The sequence below is a fragment of the Nicotiana tabacum genome, chromosome 19, assembly GCF_000715075.1.
Source record: "Nicotiana tabacum cultivar K326 chromosome 19, ASM71507v2, whole genome shotgun sequence".
Taxonomy (NCBI): domain Eukaryota; kingdom Viridiplantae; phylum Streptophyta; class Magnoliopsida; order Solanales; family Solanaceae; genus Nicotiana; species Nicotiana tabacum.
This window is the reverse complement of record NC_134098.1, coordinates 51,534,957-51,548,115: the sequence shown is the minus strand read 5'-3', so window position 1 is coordinate 51,548,115 and position 13,159 is coordinate 51,534,957. Positions and strand designations below refer to the sequence as shown.

Below are 13,159 nucleotides of genomic sequence, written 5' to 3'. Positions count from 1 at the left end.
TGGGGAACTACCTCTTAGGATTTGAATCTTCTATGCTAATTGTAGTCCGTGTACGTGAGGTGACGAGCACGTGCTCGGACTTATTTGTAGAAACTTGGCCTTTGAGGGTTCTTAGGTCCTTGTATTCACTGATTATGCAGTTGTTATGTTATGAATACGTCTCTTAATTACTAGTTTCACCTCTATCTGCTTTAATTAGAATTAATTGCCTCATGATCCACTCTTGTTGCTTATTTGATTCATCTGTGCCTTAACTGAAATTTGTTATCTCTTCTATCGTGATGTTATCCTTTCCTAACTGCTTATCTTTTTTTGAAGTTATAATTATCTCTTATATAATTGTTCAACCTTACTTGAGGCTATGATTATGTTTCTACTGCTTATCCTTATTGAATTTGTTGTATCTCTTTCCTAATTTTCCAACCTTAAAAGAAGTTAGATATCCTATAATTTAGTTGACTTGTCCTAATTTGGAATAATTCGACCTGTGTTAGCTCCCTCGTTGTCGAACTATATATTGTGGACCGTTGTTACATAGTATTTCCTTTCTTGTTGAGTTGTTCTTATTATGACTAGCATTCTCTATTGTGGCTACTCCTTGTGAATTAGATCCTCCGTTTCTTTGAGTTCTGAAATTTCTGAGTTGACTTATTTGTCGTACCCTTGTATTATTGTCATTGTTGTTGTTGTACTTGTTGTGGTGATGCATGAGATTTCTGTCGTGCGGTTGTTGTTATTGTGATGCGCGAGGTTTCTGCCGTGCGGTTGTTGTTATGGGGTTGCACGAGGTTCCTGTCGTACTATTGTTACTATTAATATTTTCACACTCCGGTTCCCATGATATATATATATATATATATATATATATATATATATATATATATATATATATATATATGTGAGTTGCGCATGTGGCGAGACAAGGTGGAAATATTATTATGCACGTGTGGCGAGACAAGGCGGGCACTTACTTTATTATTGCACACGTGGTGAGACAAGGTGGGTTGTGTCAGGGATTGATTTATGATGACTTGTGATGGCCTGGGGGCATTCTTGTGGTTGATATTTGTGTAGTGGTACACTTACCTGTGTGAGCTTTATCTTGTGAAAAGTTGTGAGAAAATATCCTGCGTGTTGTCCATTTTTTTTCCTATACTTACTAGCTGGCATGAACTATGTTAGGACACTTGCACAATTATACACGTAGTTAAGTACTCTTATCGTTTAAGAGGTTTTCTTGATATTGTTGAGTATAGATGCACACCCTTTTTTACTTGCCTTCTATGTGAGAATGGCTCTATTTGGAACGTGAGTCGTCAATGCGGTTATAAAAGTGTAATGAGGGCATAGGATGCCAAGTGTTAGGGTTCAGGTATTGGGACCCATGAGTGGTGAGTAGTCTGAGGTTCGGTACCTCGTGGAGTCTATTGACTAAATCCTGGTGTGAAAGCGGTCATTTTGTTGAGTTGTTACTTGTCCTTTCTTTATCTGTGATTATCGGATTTAAGTTGTGTTTCCGTTCATCCTTCTATGTCATTGTTATGGTGTTCCGCTGATAGTTGTTGTTTTCCTTCCTTACTGAAATTTTCGTATTATTTTCCACTTCGTGTAGTCTTTATATAGAATTATACTTTGTTGCTCCTATACTTATACTTGTTCAGGTTATTTAGTCTAGTAGGTGTCTTGACTGTTCCTCGTCACTACTCCACTGAGGTTAGTTTTGATACTTGCTGGGTACCGCTATGGTGTACTCATACTACACTTCTGCATATTTTTGTACAGATCCAAGTATTTCGCAGTCAGTTGATCATTAGCTAGCTGTGCGGACTGTTGTTGTAGAGACTCAAGGTAAACCTGCTACTGCGTTTGTAGGCTTCGGAGTCACCTTCTGATTTTTATTCACGCTGTTTACTTTATTTCAAATAGTTATATTTAGAAAATTGTAGCAAACTCTTTAGAGCTTATGACTTGTACTACCGACTTTGAGAATTGTAAATTTTATAGAGATTTCTATTTTAAAAATTGTTAGATGTTATTTAATTATTAATATTATTCAGTAAATGTTAAGCTTACCTAGTTCCTAAGACTAAGTGCCATCACGATACCCAACGCAGGGATAAATTGGGTCGTGACAATTGAGCAGTTAGACCAAGCAGGTAAAGAAGATGAGGAAGACACGGGTCAGCAAGAAGTCATTTGATGCACTTCGAGCTGAGGTGACCCGGATAGCTGAGGCTGGTGATTTGGCTTTTGACATGCTGCTAGACCCCGCCCAGCCTCACCCATCTCCATCCTCTCATGATGATCCGGTTGCTCAGACTAAGTAGTTGTGCCTTGCATCTGACATTGCTGAGGTAGTGCGTGATATGCTTAGCTCTCAAGACACTCCCACACTTGATGATGATATTCAATTAGTTGAGTCGGTTGGGACTGATGTTGCTGGTGACACTGTGATAACCGAGGACACTTAGGGAGTCTTTTTATCCACTCTACTCTATGATATTATTTTGTTAAGTATTGGGGACAATGCTTCTTTTTATTCGGGGGGATGGGGGAGGAGTTTAGCAGAAGCGTGGTCCGCATACCAAATTGTGCGACCGCAAAAGAAGTCGCACTGACAAGCTTGGAAAGATTAGAGAAACTGCAGGAGACCAAATCAGAAGCCTCTCTGAAGCGCGGTTCACAGCCCAATTGTGCAACCGCAGAAGCTGAAGTGCGACCGCAGAAGTTACTGTGCGGCCGCAGAACCTCCCGAAGGGCATTTTTGTCAGCGAATATTTGGGCACTATAAATAGATGAGAAATATATTTTAGGGCAACTTTATGTATTGTAGCAACTGGTAGCAGTTAATTTAGCTATTTTGGGAAACTTGAGGCAACAATTAGAGAAAACTCAATACTTTTATTCTTTAATTTTAGTTTTATGTCTTAAATTACTTCTTCTATCTATTTTCTATGTCTTTGATGACGAGTAGCTAGCTTTTATCTAGGGTTGTGACCTAACCCTAGTGTGTAAAATTTATGGGTATTTAATATTAATACTTGTTATTGATTGGGTGTTTGTTATTTAGCCTTGTTTATATTTTATATCTAGAATTAATGGTTGCAAACATTGATTCATGCCTATTTGACTTAGTTCTTACTTGAGAAAGAGGAATCTAGTCTAAGAAAACCTAGTTAACAAGAAATTGAACTAATTGAGATTTTGATTAGTTTGATTAAAGGATTTGAAATAGAGTCAGGAATAATCTCACTTGGACTCATATCAATTATTTAGATTGCTACACATTTGGTCTTGAGAAAGCCAATTTTGACATAACCATTCTTTCATCGAGAGGTGTTGAGTGGGTACTTGAGAATTGAGAGTCATAACTCTACCCATTAGGTTTACACCTAGGTGAAGGTTATGGCTTTTTGTTTTTCCCTTATTTCTTAAAAACACCAAAAATATTTTATTCCTTAGTTGTTACTACTTAGTTTAATTTCTTAGAAGTCAACTTAGATAATAATTTCTCACCGTTGTTTGAAAGATAAATCTAGTTATTTCACGTTCTCTTCTTAAGTATTTATGTTAGCATCGATCTAAACTCCCTGGGGATTCGATCCCGACTTACATTGAGTTTTTATAATTGCAACTACTGTTCCATAGTCGTTCAATTGTACGTGATCAAAGCCTAAGAGAAAAAAAGTAAGACACACAAAATTTAGAGGAAGCTGTGGCGAGCAACGGCACAAATTCTTCGTCCCAGCCCCTTCCAATATTTAAAGGGGAAAAATATCCTCTTTGGAGTCTCAAAATGAAGGCAATATTCAAGTCTCAGGAGCTAGGGGATTTGGTGGAGAATGGGTATGTTGAGCCAAACCCGACACCGGCTCAACCAGACCAACAACTACGGGAGACTCGCAAGAAAGATACAAAGACACTATTTTTCATCCAATCGGCACTGGATGATGAATTTTTTCCCCAGATTTCAACAATAACAACCTCCAATCAAGCATGGGAGACATTAAAGCAAAAATATGTGGGCGACAAGAAGGTAATTATTGTGAAATTACAGACATTTCGTAGTGAATTTGAAACTTTAGCCATGAAATACAAAGAGTCTGTGCAAGAATTTATGTCCATGGTTTCTAGAATTGTTAATCATATTAAAACATATGGTGAAAGTGTTAACAATAAAACTGTTGTAAGTAAGGTGTTGAGAAGTTTAACAAAAAGCTTTGACGATGTTGTTGCTGCCATAGAAGAATCTAAAAACCTATCTACTTATAGTTTTGATGAACTAATGAGTTCATTGTTAGCCCATGAAGTTCGGATCAGTAGGTCCTATGAAGAGGTATATGAGAAAGCTTTTCAGGTGAAGGGGGAGCATCTTTACAAGGTAAAATTAGAATTTTCTGGTGGCCAAGGTAGAGGAAGAGGTGGCTATAGTGGTCGAGGCGTGGCAGCGACAGGAGAAGAGATCAATTTGGCAATCAACATCAAAATAAAAATAACATTCAATATCGATATTGCAAGAAGTCGGGCCACATAGAAGCTAATTGTTGGACCAAGAAGAGGGATGAACAAAAGCAAACAAATTTCACAGAGGAAGTTGAAGAGAGGAGTCAGTTATTCATGACCCAATCTCATATCAATGATGGCTTTAATGGAGTGTAGTTCAGGGACAGTGGTGTATCTAGAACGAGGTCACTGTTTAAAGAACTTGGTAAGTCCCAAAAGGGTGTGATCCAATGAGTGTTGAATCCTTAGGTGGAAGTCGATTTTTTTTGTTGTTCATTGATGATTATAGTCGAATGAGTTTGGTTTATTATGATTTTGTAAAAAAAATCAATAATTTTGAAACAAAGTTTTACAAATAAATGATTAACTTAAGACAAAACGTAACTTCATTACCTAGTAAAATATTCCCATAACAAAACTATTGAACCTCATGTTTCTTAATGACGTTCTACAAAGGCATACTTTTAATCCACTTTTCACACCTCCAAGCTTTATCTCAATACATGAAAGAACCAATCAGTTCTTCTAAAAGAAAAGAAAGATGGATTTTCGGATCGCTGATCTTATGAGCTGGAACGATTCTGTGGTCCTCATGGTTCCTTCTTCAATCATATATTTGGGAAAATATCCATGTCAATACTCTAGCACTGTTATTATGACCTTCTTCAGTATCATCTTAAATATTTCATGTGTCATTTTCATGGGCAAGTCTAAATAAATATTTTTGCCAAGTATAATGTCCAAAATAATAATTTGTTATACGCATATAAAAGGTCTTTTAACCTTTAATTTTTTGAGATCATCATATCATATATACAATGAGCATCTATCCTAATATTTGAAGAAACCAGATTTCAAAAATCACAAAGGGCATACTAATTAAATAATATTAAGTAGTAGAACTCGATTTTGCCACTTTCTTCTTCAATCGTTCCCTGAAGTTGACATCTTCATGCAAAACTCTTTGATGCAAAACACATTACATTGTGGGCGGCAAAGAAAGCTACTATGTCTACCTCAACAAATGGTTCAGTCTCACTTGGCATTTTTCGAAAAAATCTGCAAGAAATCCTTGAAAATATTGCGAGAGAAGAACAGAAATGTAAAGTCGTGGACCATTATTTCCAAATTTTGGAGTATGATTGGTGTCTCTGCTTCTTGCATGTACTGCCAAGTGCAAACTTTCATTGATTTGCAGATCTTCTCAGTAGTCCTACAGATTGGTTTGTGTCACAATGTAAAATCTATAGTGGAAAGGAAGATCCATGTGCGATAGTTCATTAAGTTGAAAGAAAATTATTGCCATTTTTTGGTATCTTTTATGGGGTCTTAAAAGCAAATTCACGTTGCATTCTAGTTTCATTATATTGTCATGCTAGCAGATTGCTCCAATAAAATTGTAACTGGCGAAACTTTGGATCAAGTTGTATTAGACACCTTTTGAAGTCATGGTCAATTATCTAAATTTTGTCTGTCAATGTTGATTTACTACTTAGTACACATGCATAGATGACAGACATAGAAGCCATTTTAAAAGGACCTTCGCTGGGGAGATAGGAGAAAGCTCTCTCCACCCCTGTTCGTCTTCAAGCGCTGTGCTTCATTCGGAGAAATCTGGTAGGCGTTGGTGAGGACCTCAATAGGCATGGCTCTGATCACTGATGTGTAACCTGCAAGTTGGCTGTTCATTGGCTCACTGCTTGTCCTCCACACCACAAATTCCAATCCATTCTGTCCTGCTCTCACTGTTGAGGCGAAGTACTGAGGAACCACAAACATTTCTCCCTGGTTCACTCTGTCGTTCATCACTTGTTGTCCACTGTGGTCTACTACTTGCACTTGTGCCTCTCCTCTTTGCACGTATACCACGCAGTGGCTGTTCACTGACCAATGTGGGGTCAACAATGCATTCTGCATCCACCAATTCAGTACAATTTTAATCAACAAAGTCATAGTAATTGAGGTTTTTTCAGTTTAATCAACTTGAGAAAATTAAACAAAGATTTACCGGATAGAGGGTGCCTCTAGAAGCACTCATGTCCATGTATTTAAGGATGGGAAGTTTTTGGCGATTGACATGGTTAATTTTGCCGGCTTGCCTTGAGAAGATGTCAGCTTGTGTTCGGTGTTCAAGGTTGGTGCGGATTTTCATTGTGCAAATGTTTTCTTCCAAGCCATTTCCGGTTGCTTCCTCCCACCATTGCTGTCCTCGTCGTGGTCGCCCTTGCTCTTCTTCAAATTCTCCTTCTTCTTCGTCGGGCCTAATCATTCTCATTCCTTCCCTCACATTCACAATTAGTCCACGTTCGCTCTGCTGCTCTTCTTGCATCCTCCTTACAATCTCGGCTGGGATGTTGAAGGCCTCAGCCATCAATTCTGTGTCGAAAGCACGGAAAATGTTTTGGAACCTCTGCCTGCTCTGTAGTCTTTGGCCTTCTTGAGTTTGTTGCCTTCCACTTTCTGGTACTCCACCAGCCAAGTAGAATGCCTGCAGTCCAAAGACATAGCCAACCAATTATGAAATTGCATGAACAAAAAGTCATCAAATTGTAGAAACTAATGAATTTTACCCTCAAGTTCTGATCAAGCTGGTTGGACCGGTGGTTGAGGTCATTGACAGAGACGGCAACGAGCTCCTCCTCACCATCATTATAACACCAATGAGCAGCACCAGCTGGAAGTGCCACGACATCTCCTTGGCGAATGCGGTGGACCTTCTGGTGTTGGTCACTTCTGCGGCCTTGGCCCCTCTCTTCCCTTGGCTCTCGGCCAGCCTGGAAGGGCTGAGACTGAGATTGGAAAGTCTCAGCACAGCCAGGGTAAGTAATGCCAATCAGTCCCTGGCCCCGCTCAATGTAAACCAAGCGAGGCATGGGATGGAAATTAGGCAGGGAAAGAGAATTGCGGCGGATGACACTCCTCATGGGAGCAACTCCAGCACACTGGAATTGCTCCTCGTTCTCGTCCCACAGCTCAGTGACGCCGCCCTCTGACTCAATTCGGTTAGTGGGCTGGCTAGCAGTGAGCCTTGTTAAACGGCATTGTTGGGCTTCAGTCAGACGAGTGCCTCTCTGACCCTCCTGACGGCCTTGCTGGCCCTGAAAGTCTCTAACTGCATTTGTTGCGGACAAGAGAAAAGCAGTGAGGAGTATAGCTAAAAGGAGTTTAGTGGTGACCGCCATGGCTAATTAGGATTGATTTGTTAACTACAAAAGATGGGATGAGATTTGGAGAAACTGAGGCCTCCTTCTTATAGTGTTGGAAGAGAACTAGTGGAGTGGCCGTGTGGCATTAATGAACTCTGTTTTCTTTTGCATGGTGAAGGTGTCTTCATTTCAGCTATTGAAGGACACCTTGCAATGGTTGTTCGAAGGAATCAAACTACATGCAAACTGACCTGTGTTAGTTTTTATGTTCTTTTTCTTTTTCCTTTTTTGTTTGATTAAATGTTACTGTAATTAGTTTTTGATGCTTCATTTTCCCTTCTTGGGAAAAATATGACGTGGACGTATACGAATTCAATTGCTTATTTGTATTATTGGCTTTACGATATGGGATTCAAAATACTACAGCAAGGATTATTAAAGGTGCCAATTTAGAGGTGTCAGATTGTGATTCCTAACTTTGCACTATTGTTAATTTTGAGGGACCTACTTTAGTGTAAACTTACCTAAATATTTTGAACTATATGATCAGGAACCTAATTAATTACCTCACTCAAGAAGAAGAAAAAACTATAATTAAAGAATATGAACACTGCTCCAAATTTATGATAATGATGCTAATCAATAAAATTATACAATACTTGTTTAGTTTTCATTCTATTTTGAAGGCATTGGACAAATTTCTCAGAATGAATGTGACACAGCACACCGCATCCTTTAGAAAAAGCTACGGAATAGTTTGATTTGTGCCCGCTGCGTGGCTGTATGAGAAAGTTAGGGTTGCCAAATGCCCTTCATTTGCTGTGCCTTTTATTTATTTGTCGTTACTAACCATCTATTTTAATTTATTTGGCATATTTTGATTAAGAATAGAATTTACGAAGAAAGAACTTTTTTTAAAAAAAAAATTATAGTTTAAAACATGGCATGAGATTTAGGGGTGAGCATAGTTTGGACAAATTTGAAATTTTTTAATTTTCAAATTATAGATTTAGATTTTGGATTTAATTTTTTAAAATTTGGATTTCAGATTAAATTTCGAATTTGGAACTTCGAATTTTTAGATATCTTAAAATTCAAAATTTACATACTATATATTTAGCTTTAACCATTAAACACCCATTTTTCATATAATTACTAAGTTCAACATTAAATGCCCTAATAAGTTTAATACCCCGCCCATTAGACACTAGCTAATATATCCAAATACTAAGTTCAATATCAAATGCCATACTAAATCGAATATAAGATTTTTTTTTCATTCTCACGCAAGTAAGTTTTATGCATTTACAAATACTGAAAGGCTGAAGTTGTGTTACTATCTAATTTGGCATGGCCTTACTATGTTTGATGTGTTAAAGTTTATTAATGCTTCTGTTGCGTTTCCTTAATAATGGTTTAATTGCTTGCATAAATACTTTTATGGTAGAAATGAAGAACTATTAAAGCAATTTACTTGGATGTGCCTTTTTTTGTAACAAGGACGAAGAAGCTCAACTTATCAACTCAAACCCAAAATTCAAAATATCTAATCTGATTAATCTGTTGCCGAACTAAAAAAAAAATACAGTCCAATCTGATTTTATTTGGATTGAATTTGGATTGTAATTTCTTCAATTCGATAATCGAAAAATCTAAACCGAAATGTTCTTATCCAATCCGAACTGCTGGAATGCCCACCCTTACTGAGATATATGTGGCTATATAAGCATGCAATTAAGGGTAAAATCGAAAGTTTAAAGGTAAATTATTTTTAAATATAAAAATATTTCAAAATAATGTTACATAAAATGAGATGGAGAGAGTACATCACGTTCCACGAATTGGATACTAACAGGTAACCAAAAGTGTTTCCTGATCTCTACCTACTGTATTCATTGTCTTAACGTTTTTGATCAATTTCTCACTCGTAAGCTCGTATTTAAATTCATATAGGAAACAGCTCTAATCTTATTTCAGATGTGAGAAACAGCTAAAACACCAACATAAACGTGCAAACATCTTAGTACAATGTGCTCTCAACTATCCCAATTTTAAATTTAAGAAAATAAAATGAAAAAACTGATAGTACGTACAGGCTTAAGTCCTCCTTCCAAACAAATCAGCCTGTGACTAATACAACTGTAAGAGACTTTGGAGGAAAAAACGTAAACTACACAAGGTTAGATATATGTAAACGATTTCTTTCTTTGTTTATTAAAGATTTCTCTTTTACAAATGGAATGAAATCCATGTTAACATATCGTATAAGAAAATCGGAGTATACAAACATAATTAAAAAGAAAGAAGTAGTAATATAATAGGAAAAGAGTAGTGAGTTACTTTAGGTACATATAAATGGGTACACTAGGTTTAGTCTTGTATCTGTAGAAGGCTGTTTTCTTCTTGTAAGTAGGATTATCAATAGTGATAACAATCTTCCCTTCTTCTCTAATATGAAAGGAATTCCGTACAGTACTCTCCACCATTTTCTTCTCTTCTTGAAGCAACACTCTGTATGAGCAATCATCATCTGGTATGAATTCTTCTCTGTAAGTCACTTCATTTCCCACCACCATCATATCCCAAGTTATGGTCACCTCAACCTATAATCACAAGACATTATGGTCACACTGGCGGATTCAGGATTTCAAGAGGATTGGTGCATTATTGTGAAGAGGTGGATCTAGAATTTATACTTGACGGGTTTAACTTTAGTCTCTTACCATGAACCCACTACATATTTGAAATTATAGGTTCAAAATTTTATTCTTTTTAAAATTTTAGTAAGTTTCACATATATATCTATACTCCGTACCGAAAACAGGACCGTTTGGAGTAGGATTTGAACTGTCAATGTCACTTGTAGAGGTGTACCCAATAATAATTGCATCATAGGAGTCTTTGAGCATGGGTGCGCACACATATATTTAAATAATTTTGAAGAAATATGACATTATTATATATAATTTAGGGAGAGGAGTATGGTTCACGTGAACCCATACTCCCTTAACCTAGATACGACTCTGATTATGGAACATAGAAAAAATCAGTCTTAAACTCTTGAGTCAAAGAGGCTTATCCAGGATTTGCACTTGATAATTCAACTTTATTGTTAATTATTAGGAGGTGGTTTGGTTTGAAATATAAGAAAATTTTGTTTCCGAAGAAAATTCCGTATTACTTATATATTGCTTAGTTCCAGTATAAAATCATGCATAACTAATACAATCCGGTATAACTAATAAGTACACCATTTGGTTACTAGTATTGAACTATGCACTAAGTTATGCAAAACCAACAAAATCTTTATAATGATATTTTATACAGGATAAAATATGAAATACGCATACGCATATTAGCAATGCATGCGTGAATAAGAGTAGTACATAACAATCCTTGTATCATTATTTACTACATAAATAATTGAAACAATTCTTGCACTATAATCTAGAATAACTAAATTGTAAACAAAATGACTCTTAACATTTTAGCAGTGAATTTAAAATATAATATTTGTTGAATTTTAATGATTATATATGGATATTATGTGTCCAAAATATTGAGTTCAGTTGAACCTATAGGCTTCATCCGCTTATACCGCTTATACTTGACATGACTTGAATTGAAATGGAATCACACAATGAAAACTACGGATTGGCGCAAATACTACGTACCTCTTTGACCGGTATTTTAATTAGGCCAATTGAGCATGGTTTGAGGCTTATCTCTAAAACTTTGTCATCAGTTGAAAACTCAACATCATTCTCTGTTTTGAGTCCACCATATTGAGCCAATAAGTTTTCCGGACAAATATACCTACACACATGACACAAGAAAATTAATTCAAGACAATAAAAAACACAAATCTTTAGCCAAATTAAAAGAATTTTCGCTAATTACTTGAGAAGGGTCTCTGTAACTTTTGATGGCTTCACAAATATGAACGTGTTCTTGCTTCTTTGTGTGATCATTCTCAAGTTAAGTGCATGCACCGTCGAAAACCAAACAGGAACATTAATGAATATCTGCAATATTATGATCACAAATTTTAGTTTCCATGCAAATTCTCATTTCATTAATTTAATCCTATTCAATAGAACAAATAAATTAACTTACATTCTTGTAGATGATTCCAGGATAATGATCATGAACCAAGCTCATCATTTTCCTATTAATCCAACGAACCTCTTTCCATGAATTTCCTGGTGAATTTCCCAAATCAATAATCTGAAGAATGGAATTAACCCCTCCTTGTTTAAAATCAAGTTGTTGAATTGCCTTCTCCATAATATGTACTCTCCACCTAAGGCATTCTTGGTGGTGATGATGCCTACCCCAAATTTCCTCTTCCAATTCTTTATTCTTAATATTCCTAAACACATTATAACACAAAAGCCTGCCTTCTTTGTCCTTGCCATTTGTGTACCACAAACTCTCAAGCTCAGGACTAAATTTCTCGTCAAGAATATCAGCAACTCTAAAATCCCTCCTCCATCTCAACGTCTTTCGCAACATCTTGAACGCGTCGTAAACGCTGTAATCCTTGGCTCTCAAGAAATTCATCAAAACAATATCTGTGCTCGGGTTCCCTTTACTTGGCAATAAAGGAACATCCCATAAAGAAATGTCCCTCAAATCTTCTGTAATACATAATCTGGAAGAGAGCAATTTGTGTTTATTTTTGCCGTAAATGTAACCACCAAGAATGGCATCTTCCACCCTACATCGTAGTCTAAGCAAAGCATTAATTCTTGAAGATTTCAGGTCAAGAGGACAAGCTAATTGGCCTGCAGGCTGATCAGAGATATGATGTTGTTCATCATCATTTTCACTGCTCATATCATCAATTATATCCACAGGCACAACAGCTTCCTCCCGCATTCTTCAAGATTATTATTCGATTTTTTACATCTCAGGCCATAGCAAATTAAACCGTCTTTTCTCCCTCTGGTTTTGGTTCGAGGTGAACATGTTATTGTTGTTCAAAAATAATGTCAAAAACTATTGCTTCAACCGTTAGTATTATTGGAGCTGAGAGCACCATCCAAATATTAAATGTTTGATGACCATCTACATATTTTCGTTTTTTTTTTTTTTGGTTTAAAGGTCGGTGATATTCCAAAAGAATCCCGTCCATACCTGCTCATATAATCATAAATCCATAATTAAGGGATTCACGAGAAATATGCAAGCTAAACCAACTAGTCCAAATTTAATTTAACTTTTGAAGAAGAGGCGAGGGAGGGTGATTTTGGATCTTTTTTTTCATTCTTTCTTGAGAGTCTATGTATCAGTATATATGTGCAAGGTAATAAATATGCAAACGTTTTATGTTTTAGAAATAATAATTAAGTATACTATAGAAATTAAACGATAAGAAAGGTTAATGTTAAATAGAACGTAGATACCATTTTACACATTTATGATTTTACAGTACTGGCATTTAAAATTATTACTCATACTCTTAACATATAAAGATGAACAATCAACACCAACATATATATTTTATA

At 36.3% G+C, this 13,159-nt stretch overlaps 2 protein-coding genes and 1 long non-coding RNA gene across 3 annotated transcripts; 1 reads left to right on the top strand and 2 right to left on the bottom strand.

Annotated features, from left to right (window-relative positions):
- Window positions 1-3,587: 3,587 nt before the first annotated feature.
- On the top strand, window positions 3,588-8,079 carry LOC142173228 (uncharacterized). The gene is made up of 2 exons (XR_012702682.1): window positions 3,588-4,036; window positions 4,311-8,079. It is a non-coding gene; the product is annotated as an uncharacterized LOC142173228 (long non-coding RNA).
- On the bottom strand, window positions 5,901-7,685 carry LOC142173227 (11S globulin seed storage protein 2-like). The gene is made up of 3 exons (XM_075237747.1): window positions 7,074-7,685; window positions 6,512-6,991; window positions 5,901-6,414 (listed from the first exon to the last, which is right to left on the bottom strand). Exons 1-3 carry the CDS (start codon window positions 7,683-7,685, stop codon window positions 6,034-6,036), a joined length of 1,473 nt encoding a protein of 490 aa, XP_075093848.1. The 3' UTR covers window positions 5,901-6,033.
- Window positions 8,080-9,840: 1,761 nt separating the features above from the next.
- LOC107814935 (patellin-4) lies at window positions 9,841-12,669 on the bottom strand. Its single transcript, XM_016640439.2, has 4 exons — window positions 11,766-12,669; window positions 11,550-11,674; window positions 11,324-11,465; window positions 9,841-10,252 (listed from the first exon to the last, which is right to left on the bottom strand). The coding sequence occupies exons 1-4, from the start codon at window positions 12,528-12,530 to the stop codon at window positions 9,986-9,988; spliced, it is 1,299 nt and encodes a 432-aa protein (XP_016495925.1). The 5' UTR covers window positions 12,531-12,669; the 3' UTR covers window positions 9,841-9,985.
- Between the last annotated feature and the right edge of the window lie 490 nt (window positions 12,670-13,159).

Bases quoted from the DNA above. Each gene is read 5' to 3' on its own strand.
- LOC107814935 (XM_016640439.2), bottom strand. From the start codon at position 12,530: ATGCGGGAGGAAGCTGTTGTGCCTGTGGATATAATTGATGATATGAGC. The intron at 11,675-11,765 runs GTAAGTTAATTT...ATAATATTGCAG, and splicing joins CTGGAATCATCTACAAGAAT to ATATTCATTAATGTTCCTGT. The intron at 10,253-11,323 runs GTACGTAGTATT...TTGTGATTATAG, and splicing joins TTAAAATACCGGTCAAAGAG to GTTGAGGTGACCATAACTTG.
- LOC142173227 (XM_075237747.1), bottom strand. From the start codon at position 7,685: ATGGCGGTCACCACTAAACTCCTTTTAGCTATACTCCTCACTGCTTTT. The intron at 6,992-7,073 runs GTAAAATTCATT...TTTGGACTGCAG, and splicing joins AGCTTGATCAGAACTTGAGG to GCATTCTACTTGGCTGGTGG. The intron at 6,415-6,511 runs GTAAATCTTTGT...TGGTGGATGCAG, and splicing joins CTAGAGGCACCCTCTATCCG to AATGCATTGTTGACCCCACA.